This window comes from Manis javanica, chromosome 15 (assembly GCF_040802235.1).
Source record: "Manis javanica isolate MJ-LG chromosome 15, MJ_LKY, whole genome shotgun sequence".
Classification (NCBI taxonomy): Eukaryota; Metazoa; Chordata; class Mammalia; order Pholidota; family Manidae; genus Manis; species Manis javanica.
This window is the reverse complement of record NC_133170.1, coordinates 15,255,497-15,274,270: the sequence shown is the minus strand read 5'-3', so window position 1 is coordinate 15,274,270 and position 18,774 is coordinate 15,255,497. Positions and strand designations below refer to the sequence as shown.

Here is an 18,774-nt window from a genome sequence, read left to right as displayed (position 1 = left end):
GATATTCTAACACCGCAGGAAGTGCAGGGACCTTCGGCCTTCAATCCCGGAGTCTCAGTGGAACTCTGTGGGGCTTCATATTTGCAAGTTTTTCCCATCCGGCTAACATTCCTCTTAAAATGGAAACACACAGTTTCCATCTCAGCCCTGCTTGCTTGACCTTCCATATCACTGGTGATTTGTGGAAATAAAAAAGGCCTCTGCCTCTGCATTCTTTTCCCAGTTTGAGTCTTTTCTGCGTTTGGAGAGATGGCCGGCAGTTAGCAAGGCCCCTTTGACCTCAGCCTTTGGAGAGAATTCAACAAAGGCAAGAACTCAGCCAAGAAATTAAACTGGATCAAACTTCTGAAGAGCTTCCCAAACACAATCTGGGGGCCTCTATCATCCGGAATAAGCACCCCAATAGCCCTGACAGGTGCTTCCCTCAGCAACACAAGCATGACAGGAAATATGGGGATGTTACCACTTTTTTCTTTCTTTTTAATAAGTAATATCCTAGGGTGAAAAAAAGTAAGTATTTCGTTCTGGTAGTCATCATAAACCTCCTTTTTTCTCTTTTTTCTGACGTAGTAGAGCACAATTTTCTTTGAAGTTTGTTTGCTTTTCTGTTCATGAAAGGCAGAATTTTGCCCTCTACCCAAACACAGGAGACTTGTTTTTAGATTTATGACCAATCTTAGACCTGTCTAGGGTACAGAATGTATTTTATTTAAATAGGAAAGGCGATCTCCTGAGAGCATTGTGTGGGAACCATGCTACTTCAGTATTCCTTTGCCAGGAGAAAGGCTGTCTTTTTCAAATCACTCCTGGCTTCCAGCCCTGGAGAGTGAAGCCTCACCCCAGAGGGGCAGGAGAGCAATACTGGTGAGAAAGGAGGGGATGTGAAAGTCCCTGCTCGGCCTCGACTGCTTCGTCTTGAGCCAAGTCCTTTTCTCTCCGTCCACCTCGGTCAACCGACTGCTACAACCCGACGGAAATGAGCCAGTGAATTTATAAACATTCCCTTTTTCTGTTTTTCACTGCAGTGTCCTCTTTTCAAATGTAATCTTGCATAAACTCTAGTACACATGTAGATAAAAGCTGCATTTTCTCAGCTAACGTAAAATTCTAAATGATAACCTTTGTTGAAAATTTTGGCAGTGAGAACAGAGGCCGTGCTGACGTTGGTAATCGATTGAAATGGGAGTTAAATTAGCTTCCCCGGGCTGCCACAACGAACTGTCACACACGGGTGGCTTTGAACAACAGAAATTTATTTCCCATAGTTCTGTTGGCTGGAAGTCCTTAGTCAAGGTGTGGGCAGGGCCGTGCCCCCCTCGAGGTCTCCGGGAGGATCTTCCTGGCGTCCATGACCCCAGGTGTTCCTTGGCTTGAGGCCACCTGCCTCCGTTCGTACCCTCTGCCCATGGCTTTTGTCCCACTGGGTGTGTCTGTGTCTCCACGTGGTGATCTCCTCCGTGTGTCTGTTTTCTTTTAAGGACACCAGTCAGAGGTAAGAGGCCATGGTAATGGAGTGTGACCTCTTCTTGATGAGATCTGCAAAGACCCCATTTTTAAATAAGGTCGCCCCTGCACAGGCACGGGGGGGTGTCAGGGCTTCAACATACTGTTTTGAGGGACACAGTAAAAGTTACAGATAACCACTGTAGTGTTATAGTAACATGAGCATCTAATTTTTTTCTGTATTTTGTTGCGTAGCCCAATATGGAGAAGAATCCTGGTCCACACTGATAAGTGAGTATGAATGGTGGTCTTCTTGTTTGTTCGTTTTTTTCAAATTGAATCATGTGACCTACAATCCCAATATCAATCTCTTCAATCAAAGTGATCCGGAGGTCTGAAAGAGTCACGTTAGGAAATTTGTGTATCAATGTTAAATTAGTGATTATCATATCCTGAAAAAAACTCACCACCTTTACTGGAGAGGGTTCACTTTTTAAAAGGAATTGATACATGGACTTTTGAAGAAGCTTAAATCACCCTATTTGGCTGACACTGTGTTCATATGTCAGTCTCCTGAGTTATTCAGTGATATACTGAATTACCATTTGAAAACATCTTGTTAGAGGCAAGTTCTGACAGTCCCTCAAAATTTCAAAAGAGTAAAAAATAGTGTTATTTTTGTATTTTGAGTCTAAAACTTGGTTTCAGTTGTCTTGCTGACACTTTCTCTGCTGTTGTGAGCACCAGGTGTGTGTGTGTGTGAACCATGAACTGCCAAAATGAGCCCAGTCAGCTGGTTAAAAATAGCATCTGGTTACTAAGTTACATTTGAGAGAAGTTTGATGAATGGAGTTTTTTTTTTAAGCAGAAGTGCTTAGAATTATATTTTAATTTGAAGTATCTACCAGAATCTTGTCTTGCAACTATTAAATCTTCAATGTGAAAACATACATTCTGGAACTTACTATACTTATCATTAAAATTACTGAAAAGTCCCCAGCTTAAAGACTGTATCTTAATAAATTTGACAGTTTTTATGCTTTATCCAACTTCCTTCACAATGTTGCATAGGTAAGTATTTAGCACAAATAGAGAAACCACAAGCATTTTTCAACAACTGCTTTCATCTGAGAAATTCTTTTATCATCAGAATAGACATGGTTACATTTTGATCAATTATTCAATAGTATATGATAATCTAAAAACTTAATTTTTTCTCCAGTTGTGTATTATCTAATAAATCTTCCCTGTGTTCATTTGTGTGACTATTAACACAAAATGCAGAGACCAGCAAGTTCCTAGTTTGGTTCAGCTGAATCATAAAACCTAAAGTCTACAGGAATTCATCAGATTTATATTTCAAACGTGTGTTTTGCAATTAGATCAATGATGCTAGTAGCCTGTGTGGTATGGGCCCTCAAAAATATTTGGAAATATGTGGGGGACATTTTTGGTTGTATTAATACCCAAGAGCACTGAGTGCCATACGGGCCCTTAGTTTCCTGGAGCCGGCAATGCTAAGTGTCCTGTACTTGTCTCACCTTAAATGCCAGCAGAAAATGAGGGCAGTTATGTTTTTGTAAGTGTCTCCTTATTTAATGTGGCCCAGGCTTTCATACGCTCTTTCTGATACATCTGTCTTTTCCTTACTCATAACTTTGGATGGTTCTGTTCAGGAGCTTTACATTGTCAGATTTAGATTTGTTCCCATAAAATTTTTGTTGATGACACTAACTAGTTCAGTGAGGCAGGAACATCTGAATTTCTTACTTTTGGAACTTCTGTGTCTTGTTTCAAATCATGTAATTTAGGAGGACTAAAGACAGTAAGATTTCATTGCATGAAATTCAAGAAGTTGAGCCGGTTTAGTCACATTAAATGAAACTGGGTGACTTTTCTTATTGTACTTCCTTGGCATCAGGAGATTTTATGTGAAACTTTCAGGCACTTGCTGTTGTCATACACTGTTGTTACTTACAGTGGTGTGTTTGACCATCTGGCACTTTTTGTCATGAGGCACGATCCGATTTTACTTTCTATCATATTCTCATTAAATTTAATTTTTTTAACTAATGATTCATTTTTACTTTTAAAGGTAATTCATCTCAGTAGAAAACAAAATTGTTTGATTTAAACAAAAAATATCCAAGGCTTACCATAAGCCTTAAGCTTAAATAACTACTGTGACTTGCCTTGCTGGTTTGCTGCACAGCTTTCTGACAAGAGCGAGCCCTGAGCAGAGGCATCTGAGCCTCGTCTGGCGTTTCATAAATTTGATTAATGTGTGCTGGTGTCTTCTAGGTGAAGTCTAGTGCCCTGTATAGTTCTATGGGAGAGGCTATGCACGAGACCAAATAAAAGACTGGTGCAGAATTATGACCTATTCAATGTAATCTATATCTATGTCTATATCTACATATATCTGCATCTATACTTATATTTACATCTACATCTATATCTACATCTACATCTACATCTATACCTTCCTCTACGTCTACACCTGTATCTACATCTACACCTACACCTATATTTACATCTACATCTACACCTGTATCTATGTCTACATCTACACCTATACTACATCTATACCTACATCTACATCTACACCTGTTTCATCCTTTCTCCCCTCCTCAGTCCAATCTCATTATTTTTATGCCAGCTTTGGTTTAATTCCCATGCAGATGTGGAATCAGATAGCTGAGGAAGGGAAACATCATCTCTTAGTCTTTCCCTAGCTTCTATCACTAGGGAGTAGATGGCAAGTCAGCCTGTATTTATTTAGTTCACACCAAACAACTTTGCAAAAATTACAGCTCTCAAATTTAGTTCTGTCTCCTTTTACTTATGAGACCCATGGCAAAACTCTGTCATGTGTGTACCTTTGCCCTCGGATGGTCTCCTGGAAGGTGGGCGTCCATGCCTGCCCACATGGGGCCCATGGAAACTTCTGGATCTCCTCCATCCCCTCAGGAGCTTCAGGGAAACCCAGGGGGTCGTTTCTAGCTCCTTCAGTATGCTTACATCTTTCTACTTTTTCTGCTGTTTTGCTCCCTTACAACCTACAGCACTTCGTGTGGCTGTGGCTTTCAAAATACTACACATTTGGAGCTTACCACTTGTTACCTTTACCCTGGGATTTCCCAGTTAAAGGTTTTTCCATATAGTTTCATCTCCTCTGATGACTGGGGCTGTGCTGCAGTTATGCTGTTTTCTTCCCCAAAGGTCTCCTTTTCCTTTTCTTCTGCTGAGAGCTTTTTTGGGTTGGAGTGGGGAGCAAGAAGAAAATTAATTCTCCTAGTTGGTATCTTTTTGCAGTATTTTGTTGTCTCCTCTGGGCAGGGGTGAGGGAGGCAATTTTCTTTTGACTGTAGAGATTAAGAATGTGGCATCTTTTTGTCTCCCTATAGAGGACCAGTTAGTTTACTGGGCAGGTGGGAGGAGCCCATCATTGATGCTTTGAAATACCATCATGCCAGATAAGTTAAATGCAATGAAGCACAAAATTAGCACCTTAAAACCATTTCTTCCTCTTCAAAATTTATTTAAAAACAGTTTGGCTAGAAAATGTCTGAAGTTCCTTCAAGAAAGTTCTAGTTTTTCCAGTTGCTGAATGATGATGAAAATTACACTTTGATTGATCAAGGATTAACACAGCAGGACAGAATCAGAATCACTTGTCATATTCTTAAATATTGGAGGGAGCAGGGAGATTTTCTTTGTAGAGAAAATGCCAGTTGGTCTGAAGAAGGAAGGAGAAGAGAAAGTATAGAATGCCTGGAAGGGAAACAGGATCCCGTGAAAAGGATAAATTTTTTTCCTACCCATGGAACACTTCTGACACCAAATGTATGGGGTTTTTCCCTACAACAGCCAATTCTCCAACTCTTGACACCAACTGGGTGTCCTGTAATTCAATTCTGACACTACTGGAGTTGTCAGACACTCCGCAGGTCAAAGGCTGAGTTCCATAATACGGCCCTACTTCTGATGCCAGTAGCAAGTCCCAGGTTGTCACCTGCACTTCTGAGCAAGTGGCTATAAATCCAGGGTTCCTACAACTCCCTTATCCCACTCAACCAGGAGCCGGCTCAGTCTTTATCATGAAAGATACAGGGTAAAGGATACAAATGAGCAGCCAGATAAAGGGGTACCTAGGGAAAAAGGCTTGAAAGGCCTTGAGCTCAGGGGCGGCTCTCCTCCTGGAGTTGGGGGTCTGCCATCCTCCTAGCATGTGCTTGTGTCTGCCAACCTGGAAGCTCTCTGGACCCCATGGTTTGGGAAATTTTTATGGAGGCTTCATTACATAAGTATGACTGATTATTAACTCAATCTCCAGTCCCTCTCCCCTCTCTGGATGATGGGGGTGGGTCTGAAAATGCCAAGTTTCTAATCATGGCTTGTGGTCTTTCTAGTGATCAGCTGTGGGGAAAATGGAAGTTCCTATGGCAGGATCCCCACCTGACCCTAAACTACTTGGTGATGGAACTGGCCTGCTGCTAGGCTAAGGCTTCCACACCCCTAGGCAATGAGCTCTTATTGACTGAGTCACTATAGAAAGAGCTCCGCCCAGTGCTCTGGGTGGATGCAGAGACAGATTATGGGCCTGCAGATGGCTGGATGGAGATGTGATTCCAGTGCTCAACCTACTGCTGGGAGAATAAAGCCAGGTATAAACCCTTTTACCCTAAGAATGTCCTGCTGTCATTTCTTGGTCTCATGGAATCCATAGTGAACTTGCCCAGGGCAGAAACCCTCAAACCACCAGCCCTTGTCCTGAAGCTATCCAGGAACATGCACAGAGTCACCTCATTAGAACCAAAGACTCCTATCACTCACAAAATTCCAAGGGTTTCAGGAGATACTGTGTCAGAACTGGGAACAGGGACCAAATATGTATTTCTCATTATGTCACCTGTGAAATAGGTGAGATGAACTTAACCTGATGGACGTGACATTGAGTGTAACAGAGGGAAAAGGTAATGACACTGGGACCTAGGGAAACTTCGGAAGCATCCATTTAGCCTTTTTCTTATGTTGGCAAGAAAGAAAAACCACTCTGGCTCATAATTCAGGTAAGAAATTCACTAGATAGGTGAGTCTCAATCTGACTAAAAGAAAAATAGAGGGATTTTCAAAAAGGAAAAGGGTACTCATGGGGGAAGAGATTCCACAGTGAAAACTTCTGCATAAACTTGTACTGTTTTTGCAATCCCAGAGCCAGGCCCGGGTCAGAACCTGATGTGGGTACTGTTTCCCCATCCTCAGAAGTGGAGAAATGTCTTTTATGATGGATGCACTCAAGGAAAATTGGTTGGAATTTCAAATGGTCTTACAACATGCCTAGGTAGGCTTATAATTTTGGTGCTCTAAACAATACTTTTTTGGAGAAAGCGAGCCCTATGGTAGTTACTCTTAAGTGGGTTCAGTATCACATACTAATTTGTAGAGGCTTGACTCATTCAGTTAATAACTGAAATACAAAAATAAAATACACCATATAAAATTTCTTTTATAACACTGTGTTTCTGGTGAAACATAAGTAGGTTAAGATGCTAACAATGTTCTTCCTCTTTACTTGGCTTTACCCAGACTTTCTTCCCATTAGGAGTGAAAAAGGGAAAGTAATGAATTGGGTGAGTGGCTGGGAACCTCATTCTGCAATACTTCAACTTGCCCCTCTCTGTTATCATTGTTGTTGTGGTTTGCAGCCCATGTCTCATATTTTTACAAAATTTTATTTATCCACCTCTGCTTTCCTGTATGTCCTGCATGGCTGAAATTCATGGCACGGTTAAGACTCGACCTCATTCATTGTTTCCATTCTTTCCACTCCGTCCCCTCGCTCCTCAGCTGATTCCAGTTCAACTTCTAGCCCTCTGCTGCACTGAATCTGCTCCTACCAGGGAACTCAATGTTGCTAAATCCAGATATTTTTCCATCTTTATCGGGAGACCTCTCGGCGGTATCTGACCCTGCTGACAATTTTCTTCTTCAAATATCCCGTCTGTTGTTTTTATGACTCCCCTCTTGTAGGTTTCCTCCTGTCCTTCTGGCCCATCTCTCTTAGCTTTTCTTGTGGGCTTGTCTTTCTTAATCCATGTTTTAAGTATTGGTCATTTTTAGGGTTCTTTCAGGACTCCCTTCCTGTCATTCTCAACATGCTTTTCCACAATAATCTCATGCACATCAGGGCCTCAAGTATTAGCTCTATGTCCCTTTTTCTTTCCCAAAATAAATCCACTGCTTTCCCAATTAGCCCTGCTTTTCTTGTGAGTTCCCTATCTCCATGGATAGTCCTTTGTCCATCCAACTGGCCAAGATTTAATACTAGGTAAATTTTTCCAGAATCTTGTGGAATGTCAAGATTCACTAACACCTTTTCTGTGTTCCAGCCATGCATATTACCTCTGTGCAGGTGAGAAATAGTAGAGCAGAGGCTTAACCAATCTCTACTAATTTATATAGTCTTATTAAATATTTTAAGGACCTAGATATTAACCTAACATGAATAACAGAAGGCCAGGAGGACCATTGTTTTGTGAATTGAGATAATGTATTCTTCATGACCAGAGTTCTAATTGTCTATAGGGTGTTTGGAAAATCATTAATTCATCTTTCAATGGATTTCCAAAGATATGGCCTACATATTTGTTACGGTGATTTCTGGGGGGATTTTGAGTCTAAGCCCAGAGTACCTATGCAACAAACAGCTCCACTAACATTCCAATGAAATAATCTGTAAGGTAGCAGAGTTTTTTATGCTGGAGTGAAATGATGTTAAATGTTACTTTTCCTTTTCCCCTGAGTTTCGGCTGAGGTCTCAGGGCTGAGTATTATAGTTATTAAAAGCCAACACTAAAAAGATATGCTGGATCCATTTATCAAAATTCGCCAGAGAAAGGTTACTCACAAGGCTTTTGCTGTAGAGAGTGTGGAATTTCTCCTTCCTGACCCTCATTGAGGAGGAGTCTTTATCCCTTGGGTCCCTTAAGCCACGTAATAGGACGGTTTGGAACCATTGCCACATGGTCTGAACCAACGTGTGATCACATCGCACCTAGGGGAATCGGGCATGATCTCCCTGGAGTCCTCCCTAGTGGAGAGAGATTGGTGCTCGGGGTTGAGAAGTTGGGGTAGATGAAAAATTTTAAACTGGAAGTTATGAGATAGTATTTAAAAAGAAAATAAGCACTTTATTTTGGAATAGTTTTAGATGTGGAACGGAATTGTGATAAGAGTTCAGAAAATCCACATAAAGCCCCCAGTGTCCCTATTATTAAGTCTTATATTAGTGTGATAGAGTTGTCACAGTTAATGAACCAGTACTGATAATGTTACCATTAACTAAAGTCCATAGTTACTCAGATTTTCTTAGGTTTTCCCTAATGTCCTTTTTTTGTTCCAGGATCCCATCCAGAATATCACATTGCATTTAATTGTCATGTCTTCTGAGGCTTCTATTGGCTGGGACAGTTTCTTTCTCAGATGTCCTTGTTTTTGATGAACTTGACAGCTTTGAGGAGTACTGGTCAAATAGAATGTCCCTTACTGTTTTTTTTTATTTCTGATGTTTTTCTCATTAGATTGTAGTTAATGTGTTTTTTCGGAGGAAGCCCGTAGAGGCAAAGTGCCATTCTCAAGAGTACATACCATCAACATGACTTACTTTTGTTGATGCTAACCTTGGTCACCTGGCCAAGGTAGGGTTTGTCAGATTTGCCTCCTGTAAAGTCACTCCCCACACCTCCTTTTTTATTCTCTACTCTTTAGGAGGAATCCATTATGCACAGCTCACATCTAAGGAATTGGGGATTACACCCCACCTCATTGACAGAAGAGTTTGGATTGGAGTCGACAATTTAAGGAATATTTCTCAAACTGTGAAGGTCAGGTAAAGGAGACCCAGGCAGAGTGTGTAAAGGGAGAAGTGAGGACAGTTCAAAGCTGTGCAGCCTACCGAGACCAAATCGTAGAATACATCCATTTATGATCACATAATAAACCATCAAGATAAATTCAGAGCAAGCATACTCAGAATATGTATCCCAATCTATGAAACATTTGTAGCTCAAAAGGACAACAAAATAACGGGTCCAGATCCTCTTTTCCCTCAAGTAGGGCATTTACAATCTGAGCTCAGAGGACATACAGAATCTATTACTAATGAGACAGAAAGAAAACAGAGCATCTTGAGGGGAAAAAATAGCTCACGATTAAAACATCCTTCCTTTCATATATAACCTTAAGAATATTCCTGAAAATGGAAAAAGGACAAAGGGAGAGAAAGAGAGTACTCATTTTGGGTATCTTTCATTTGTTTGGATTACTCTTCGGAGGGTTGCTGTTTTAAGACCTCACTTCCCAGCACCATTCTCCTCACCTGGAATAGCAGCATATGGTCTCCAGATCTCCTTGCCGCTTGAAAAATGACTATGAACAACAGCCAGCTCTTTTCTGTTCTTTATGGAAATTTTTTTAAGTGAATATTTTTTTCCCTTCCCTCAGCCTTTCCTCTTCTGAAGTTTTATATGAACAGAGACATTCCTAAATCATTCATCTGAATAAATGTATCAACTATTGCTTCATGTGTTACTATGGAGTAACAGATACGTCTCCTCAGAAACTCTACACTGATGTCTAAGAAATTGCTGTCCCTGTTCTTTTTCAAAAGAATAAAACAGGATTTTATATCAAGTTCAAGAGTATTTCTGAAATGGAACTATGATTTAGAGACTATAGGTCCATTCAGTGATTTTGTTTGAAAGGCTTCCGCAGATTGGTAAGGTAAGCAAGATGGGTTCTAGAATTGTCTCTTCATGAGCCATGTGAGGCCTACATTTTCTCTCCTGAGTGAAGAACACATTGGTCTAAGATAGATCTTAACAGTGCTTCCAGTCATATGTCCTGACTTCATTTTCTATGTTACCGTCAAGTCCTGTGTTCATACTCTGTGTCACTTGAGAATCATTTGAGTTGTGTATTGCTGTATAACAACTCCTCCCAAACCTAGTGGCTTAAAAAAGACCAACATTGTATTATCTTTCGTGTTTCATTTAGCTAGGATCATCTGCTGAGACTTCTGTGCAGTGTGATGTCGGTTAGAGCTGTGGGCTCAGGTGGGCTAGAATATCTAAAAGGTATTCTCTTTTTGTGGTTGCTGTTGGTCTGAAGCTCAGCTGGGTTTGCTGACCCTGATTTTCAACCTGGCTTCTCCATGTCGGTTGGACTTCTTACAGCATGATTCCTGTGTTTCAAGTGGAAGAAAGTGAGCAGTCAGTTCCTTTAAGGTTTGGGCTTGTAAGTCCCCAAACATCATCTCTGCCACATTCTACAAGCGAGAATAGGCAAAGGATTAGCCCGTATTCAAGGGGAGGGGAACTTAACTCTACCTCTTGATGAGATGTGGCATGGGAACACAGGGAGGGAAAGAAGGGATGGTGGTCATATTTGAAAACTACTTACCAGGATCAACCTTCTGGAACAAGAATTCATACCCCTGCCACGTACAGAAAACAGTCAGCTTCCCACCAAAAGTCTCATCTTATTATAGCATTGACTCAGATTTTAGTATTCTTTATCTGATTAGGTTCAGGCATGTAGGAATTAAATGTTTGTGTGCCCCTCACATTCCTGTGTTGAAATCCTGAATGTCATGGGATTTGGAGGTGCGGGCATTTGTGAGGTAATGAAGCCATGAAGGTGTAGCCATTGTGAATGGGATTGGTGCCTTTATAAGAAGAGGCCATAGAGTTAACTCACTTTCTTTCTGCCATGTGAACATATCACGAGAAGTCAGTCATCTGTGACTGGGAGAGGACTCTCACCAGAACCTGACCGTGCCGGCACCCTGGCCTTGGACGCACAGCCTCTGGAGCTGTGAGAAATACATTTCGGTTGTTGATAAGCCACCTAATTTATGTATTTTGTTATAGCAGCCTGAGCTAAGACAAAGTGCGGCTGGGATTCTTTGGGGTGGTTCCATAGGAAAGAGCCTTATAAACAAAAAAGACAAGGTTTCTGATGCTCATGAATCTAACACACGATAAGAGAGGAATTGGATAACCGCATGGATAACCCTGTTCAAAAAGGGAGAGAAAGGAGGCATGTAGCTGTTACTAGTCCATAGCAATTTTGAAATCAAGCTGGGCCCATGCCTCTGTTCTTGCTGACTCTGGGAACGGGAAATGTTCTTCAATTAGGGCTCAGTTCTGCTCCTTTAATGTGGTTCTCTGTGGCATTTGGTTCTGCCTAATGCTCTGGGTCAGCAGTGTGAGTCACACGTCCTTGTCATAAGAAATGATGTGTGCTTGCATCTGAATTCCATTCTGAGCTTGATTTCTGCGTAGAGGCCTCTTTTTATTTTGAACTGTCTTTGACCCATTTATTCCAAGCTTTTAAAAGCTTTGTAGGCTTTCTACATCCTTCCTATGTAACTTGTGTTCCTCCTTTAGACAAAAGCCACATTGACAAATCCCCTTCTACCCTGTGCTGAGACACAGGTGCCATGGGAGCAGTGCTGTCAGGATTCTTAGTAGTCCTGTGGTCTGTCTGAGGGGATCAATGAGGCACCAATGTAAAGATTTCTGAGGTCTAACAGAGGGTCTTATAGCCACACTCTTGATCTGAACTTTACCCTGTGGCAGCATTTTATTGGTAGTATTACTTTCTCCATTTTACACATGACAAACTGAGACAGAACGTTCAATGACTTCTAATTATACATACTGCTAATTCCCTCTCTTTCCTAAAATTCAAAATCTAATGGGAGGAATGAGGATAGAAGTAAAGCATAGGGAATATAGTCAATAGTATTATAATTTCTTTGAATGGTGACAGATGGTAAGTATACTTACTATGGTGAGCATTTAATAATGTATATAATTGTTGAATCACTGTGTTGTATCAGAAATATTATCAACTATATTTCAATAAAAAAAGTCTGGTGGGAGGAACCAGAAATATATAGGAAAATAAAAAAAATAAGGAAGACTGTCTCTAATACAAGTTCAAAATGCTGAGGGTTGTGAAGGCTCAGACAGAGGATCAGACAGAAAGAAGATCAAACAGGGTTCCTGGAAAAGATGGCCCTGGATTTGGACAGACGTGAAGAGGGAGATTGACATTTCAGGCAGAGAAAGTAGAAGGTAGAGGATTGAATGTGATGAGAAAGAGGGTCTGTTATTGGAATGTTGGAGGCCTTTCTGGGGTGGATGGTAGTGATGGTGAAGATAATACAGTGTATTGATAAGTGTGACTGGAAATGTAGGTTTGCTAGAGCTTGAATTTCTAGCCTCCAGAACTGTGAGAAAAATAAATTTCTGTTGTTTAAGCCACCTAGTGTGTTGTATTTTGTTATGTAAGCCCTAGCAGACTAATATACTTTTATTGAAAATGAACTCAATAATAATAAATTAGAACTCCTATTCTTTTGTATACCAACAAACAATATCATAGAACTTTCCTTCAGCAAAACAATGAATATTTCTTTCCTTAGCAGCCCAGACAAGAATCGTTGAAGCACAAGTATTTAGTAGCAGCCTGAGAAATTTATCATAGAATTTTATGAAAACTCAGATCACAAAACATAACATGGCATATGGTGTTACTGTGCTGTGGACTGTGTGTGTGTTGGGGATGAGTGGTTTGTGAGGAAATAATGGGAAATAAAAATGTATCAAACAATTGATTGTATCAAACAATCTCTCCCTTTAAGATGTATTTGGGAGTGACCAGATATTCAGTTATGTTTCAGCAAACCTAAGAGGCCATAAATTATAAGATGAGCTGTTCTTTTGAAGTATTATTTCAGAAGAAAATAAAATCCAAGTGCTCATTATATCAAATTTAAGATATATTAAAATGTGAAAAAAATGTTCACTTGAGGATCTAGAAGTATAGTGATTGACCATTAAGTATCCATATAAAACCATATCAGATAGGATACGTGCTCTCTGTATAGTTACAAATCTTATTTTAAGTCTGACCTCAGATTCGCCTTTTACATGTCACCAATGCTGCATATGCTTCCTTGATTGTATCATCTTCCTTGTTCAGGGACTGGTAGGGAAGAACTTGAATCAACTTCCAAAGAATCATTCACTGTTTGTTGTTAATCATGGGAATTAGATTCTAGTTTCACCAGTAAAGATACTATTAGAATCATGAAGATTCAGGGGCTCCTGGTTATCTGCGAAGCTGACCTGCACTTTGAGGGATTTTAGGAGGAATTGGTCCTCTCCTTCAAGTCTGGTCTATTCTATGACTTGCAGCAACAAGTAGTGTGAATGACCGAGTCACCGAATTTGCTGGAATTACTGTGTTTTGGAATTAGTGTGTAGAAAGAAATTTCTTGATGCAAATAGTTTGCAAGCCTAGAATGCATGTGTGTTTTTCTGCTGAAAGCTTTATCGTTCCCAGGTGTCCCCGCGCTTGGGGAGGGCTTGGGATGGTTAACAAGCTGACCAAGCGGCCACAGGGAGAGGCTCGGGTGGAAGCCGTGCACCGGGGGATGCCAGAGGGGACCCTCACAGGCCGCTGGGCTCCTCAGGCCCCTCGGCGTGCTTGAGGACCAGCCTTCAGAAGATCCTGGGGTGGCTAGGCAGCTGGCTGCCCTCCTCCTGGTGAGTTTCACCTGCCTGGTGAGTTTCACCTGCTCCGGGACGCGGGGCTCCAGAAGTCAGAGCCACGCGGGGCCTGCGGGTGGCAGGGGGGCTGTGGCGACCCGGCGGCCAGGGCGCTCCCAGCGCGCTTGGACGGCTTCCTCTGGGAGGCCGAGGCCGCCGCGCTGGTTTGGCATATTCAAAACGCGCCTGGCGCTGCCGCTTCTCCTGGGCCCGCCCGTGGTCGCGGTGGGACCAGGCGCCTGTGGGGACGTGGGCAGGAGGCCCGCAGACGCGGGCGCAGCGGGGCGTCGAGGCGGCCTGGGAGCCCCGGTTGGTCCTCGGTAGGGCCCTGAGTCCAGAGGGGCCAAGGACACACAGAGAGATCGGGGTGGGCCGGTGCCCAGGGCGCAGGTGGCAGGAGGTCCCTCCCGGTACAGCCGGCGGACGGGCTGGCGGTGCTCGGAGGCTGGGGCAAGCGCGGCCCTGGGGAGTCCGTCCCAACCCTGCTGGAGCCAGAGGCCCATGTGCGGGACCTCGGGGCGCCCCGCGAGCCAGAGTGATTTCCGAGAAACTTTCTCAAGACCGAGCTCATTTATAGCACAAGAGGTTTATATACATCCATTTGTTACATATGTTTGGATGGGTTCTCACCCGATGTAGAAGGTACATTCTCCGAGTCTCTAATGTGATGACATCTGATGGGAAAAGCACATCCACCCTTTTTGGAGAATTGTTCGCCCTTCCTCAGCCCCAGTCTGTGGCTCCAGTGAGGTTGACTTGCCTACCCCAGGGGACGGGCCTCTCACAAAACCCAGTTTTTCCCAGCCACGGCGCCTAGTCAGGGCTGGGAGGAATTAGGGGACAAATCCGGGGCTCTCCCCAGCGTTTTTCAATGAGAGCGGCGTGAGCTTGCGCTTCTCTGCGGTCGTGGAAGGGTCGTGCTGCATTTCCCACGTGCACCGTGTCACCTCTGGAAACAGCCTGGTGCTCTCTGCTCCTCACTTCTTTGAGTCACTCCCCCGTGTTACTACAGAGCATCCTCTTTGCCGGGAGAACAGGAGAGCAGCAAGTAATTGGATCTCGGGGCTTTTTCTTTTTCTTCTTATTTCCTCCAAATAGGGATTTGAGAGTCAAAAGAGAGGACCCGAGGGAACCCAGACAGGAATTCACACTATAGCTCTACGATTAACAAGGAACTTGAGGAAGAGTGAGGTCGCCTCCCCTGTGTCCTGGAGGAGAGCAGAGGAGGACTCCAGGGCTGGGGGCAGTGGGCACAGCTGGCAGGAAATCAGGCCCTCACCGTGGGGGTCGGCATTAGAGGCCTCATGAGCCTCACTGGTGGCTGTCCGGAGGCAGCGCGTGGAGCCCAGCGGGTGCCTGTAGCTCCTTCACCACCAGTCAGGTGTGCCCTGTGCGGGTGATGCATCAGGTCTCCTGTCCACACCCTGAGACTTTGATAAGTCTGAAAACTTCCTGTCTGTACATTTAAAGGATCCAGTGCCCTTCTCTCCTCTCCAGTGACATGAGGGAGAGGGACCTTAAGATCCAGAAGAATGATTTGTTTTTCTCTATACAGTGAGCAATTTTCTCCACACCATCTGATGAGCAACATGTTCTTCTCCCCATTAATCAATTTATATTATCTGTAAAGTTTACATATATAAATAGGCCTCTCTCTACCTAGCAGGGTACCATTTAAAATAACAGGCCTCACACTTGCTCACATTTTCCATGGAAGCTGAAGGATAGAAGAAAAGGAATGCACCGTGGAGCATACTCACCCTCTGTCAGTGGCCCGAGGTGGGGCAGGCGGTACTGGAGCTGCAGAACTCATTAGCTGAGCCAGCGTAGGTTTTTAATATTTGGTGCGTTGCACAAATGGAACTTTGTAAATTTGAGTGGAGAAGGTTGGAGAATTTGGCAGGGCAGGGTTTTGTCCACGCTACTCAGCAAGGAAAAACAAGCCAGGGAAGAATGGGAACAGAGCATATGGGTTGCATAGAAATTTCTGGAATATTCTGAGAATGTTGCAGATTAAATAGAATTTTATGAACTTGTCTGGGAAGCTAATGTTTGTTTCTATGAGAAAGTGCATTCCAGTTTTCAACTCAGGATATCTGGAACACATCTTCCTTTGTCACAACTCCAGAAGGATCCACAGGATTTTCCCTTAATCCTGAGCTCAGAGATGGGAACTGTACCCACTTTGAGCTGAGACTTCACGGGTCGAAGCAGGAACCAGCCTACCCAAAACACACATGGTGGGCGGGAGTGTTGACTTTTATTTCCATGGAGAAAGGGAATTTTCCAGCAATGGAGAGAGCAGGGTCTTTCGTGACAGGGTCATATCCATACTTATCTTTATGAAAAGGGAAAAGGCTTGGAAAAAAGTGGGGACAGAGCCTAGGACTTGGTGGGAGAAAGCGGGCTAGAACTCCCTTGCTGCATGGGAACCCTTGACTTCATGTGCCGCTCAGGGTTCAAGTAGCTGAAAATGTTGCTGGCGCCTGGACTGTGTCCAGCACCTGATTGGCATGGCGTGTGATGTTGATGTAGGGTCTCCTTTCCTTCTCGTTCTGGGCACAAACGGAGTGGACTGGCTTCTCGGGCATGCCCTGTGAATTTGGGGAATGGGGTGGGGCTAAGCCTGGCTAGCCCCGGCAGGCTCTGTCTGTGGAACTAAGGAGCATTGTTTCTCACTGACTTAACTGCTTAGGACATGAGGCTAAGATAGCGTTTGATCTGCCTTGCACAGATTTAATTCAGAAAAATCTTAAAAATATGCTGAAATGCGTGGCTAACCTTTTCTCTGTATCTGCTGCCTAGATGAAATAATTTTGTGCCAGACTATATACTGACATCCAAAACCATAGAAATAGAGGTATTAGGTGTTAGGGAAAAACAGATGGCTAACCTCTTTTGCTGTCTCTTCCCCACCCCCCACTTAGATCTTTGTCTTTCCCCATTTTCTCCTTTTTAAAAGTTAATTCAATAGATTAAGGACATCTTTAAATGACTGTAAAATAAAGTTCATGTTTAGACAATTTTCCCAGCTGAAATGCTCTGTTTAAAGTATTCGGTGTTCAAGGCCAGCACTGTTTATTTTACATTCAGAGATGTGGGCACATGGGAATTATTTGCAGAAAATATCTCTGTTTGCTCCTATGCATGATATAACACAGAGGCAGAGGATAGAACTTCAACAAGCCTTCTTTCTAAATCCAGATGTACACTCTTTCCTTTTATTACTACTGGCAAGTACATGCATGAGGGAAAAAAATGAGAAGTTATGGAAGGGAATGGAATGATAAATCCATGCTGTCTTTGAAAATGTATGTGACCCCCAGGATTTACAGAAATAAGGAAGTTCTTGGTCATCATTTGGGGTCAGATTCTGGTGGAAATGCTCAGGACCCATTTCACCTATTTACATTGAGAAATAATGATAATAAAAGCATTGCCTCTTCGCTTAGACTCTCAGCATATCTGCTGCCAATGACTGATTTTAAGAGCCTTCAAACTTATCTCTCCAGGTTCTGTTTCAATTTCTCCCTCCTGCAGTCCATCCATCCTACATCCTGTCTCCAGGGCAACCTTTAAAACTGCAGCTCCTTTCTGTCTTCATGTTTTATATTGGTTGTTCCCTGTTGCTTCTAGGAGAGATAAAAATGTGTGGTCTCTTGGCTGAAACCAGTTTTCAAGCATATATATATATGATTTTTCTGACCACATACTGGGAGCGTGAAAAAACATGTAATAGTTGCCATTTAAAAATCAGGATTTGATACAAAGATGTGGATATTCTGCTATCATTAAAAAACTGGAAACTCTGCAACACTGGCATTAACATTTTGTATAAAAATAATGGACTCTTCCATTTGGAAGGGGTAATTTCCCTGGTTTCCCCCAGGATCATATACTTCCTGTCTTTTCCTCCATTTATGTGATATTTTGTTCATTTACACGATCGATTTGGCATTTATAGGCATTTAAATGTCCAACTCCTGTACTGTGGGCTCAAGTCCAGCTCCTTAGCCTCATATATGAGCACCACCTCACTCTTATTAACTTCCTGAGGTTCATTTCTCAGATTTTCTTTCTCTTGAACTTTATACTCCAAAAATATGGGTTCCCCTAAGACCCTGTGATTTTTACCATTTCTAGGCCTTCCCGTCTATCCGCAAAGCTTTCCCCACATACTAAACAGTTTTTCCCTTCTGGAAAGTGTTCCCCTGATTTCCCCAGAGTGTAACCATTCCCTCTTGGTGTTTTGTTTCTGAACACTGTACATACTTCCATGCTTGATTATATTTCTCTATATTTTACTGATTTGTGTAAGAGAAGGAGAAACTTTCTTGTGGGGAAATCCAAGCTTTGAGGAGGGGCAGCTTTGACAGTTTGCTCAGGAGCTGAAGCTGAGCCTTTTAGAACCAGACAAATCTGTTCAGAGTTTCTCTCAAGGAACGGGGACAGGCACAATCAGGACAGAGAGGGGAGGGAAATTTCAAATAGAGAATTTTTTCAAGTAAAACCTACCAGAGGAACTCAATATGGAATTATTTGAAAAGAACTAAAAAACATTTACCCTGGCGCATGCATGGACTGGGAGTGGAGAGCCAGTGGGGGAAACAGTTGGTTTTCGCTACAAACCTTCTGTACCTTTTTGAGTTTTAAAAATCAAATTCAAGTAATAGTTGGATAAACTATTAAAAATTATATTTAGGAAAGC

At 42.6% G+C, this 18,774-nt stretch overlaps 1 protein-coding gene across 7 annotated transcripts in view; it reads left to right on the top strand.

Moving 5' to 3' along the window:
• AEBP2 (AE binding protein 2) overlaps window positions 1-18,774 on the top strand; it is a 254,470-nt gene that overhangs the window by 82,800 nt on the left and 152,896 nt on the right. For 4 of the 7 annotated variants that reach the window (XM_073223401.1, XM_073223400.1, XM_073223404.1 and 1 more), the window contains exon 9: window positions 1,699-1,734. The exons of 1 other annotated variant lie outside the window; for it this stretch is intronic. In XM_073223401.1, the coding sequence (XP_073079502.1) occupies window positions 1,699-1,734 (36 nt within the window). Of the gene's footprint in view, window positions 1-1,698; window positions 6,788-9,213; window positions 12,778-13,860; window positions 14,042-18,774 lie in introns of those variants that run through there. 2 more of the 7 variants (XR_012125758.1, XM_073223403.1) reach the window with 2 other exon arrangements.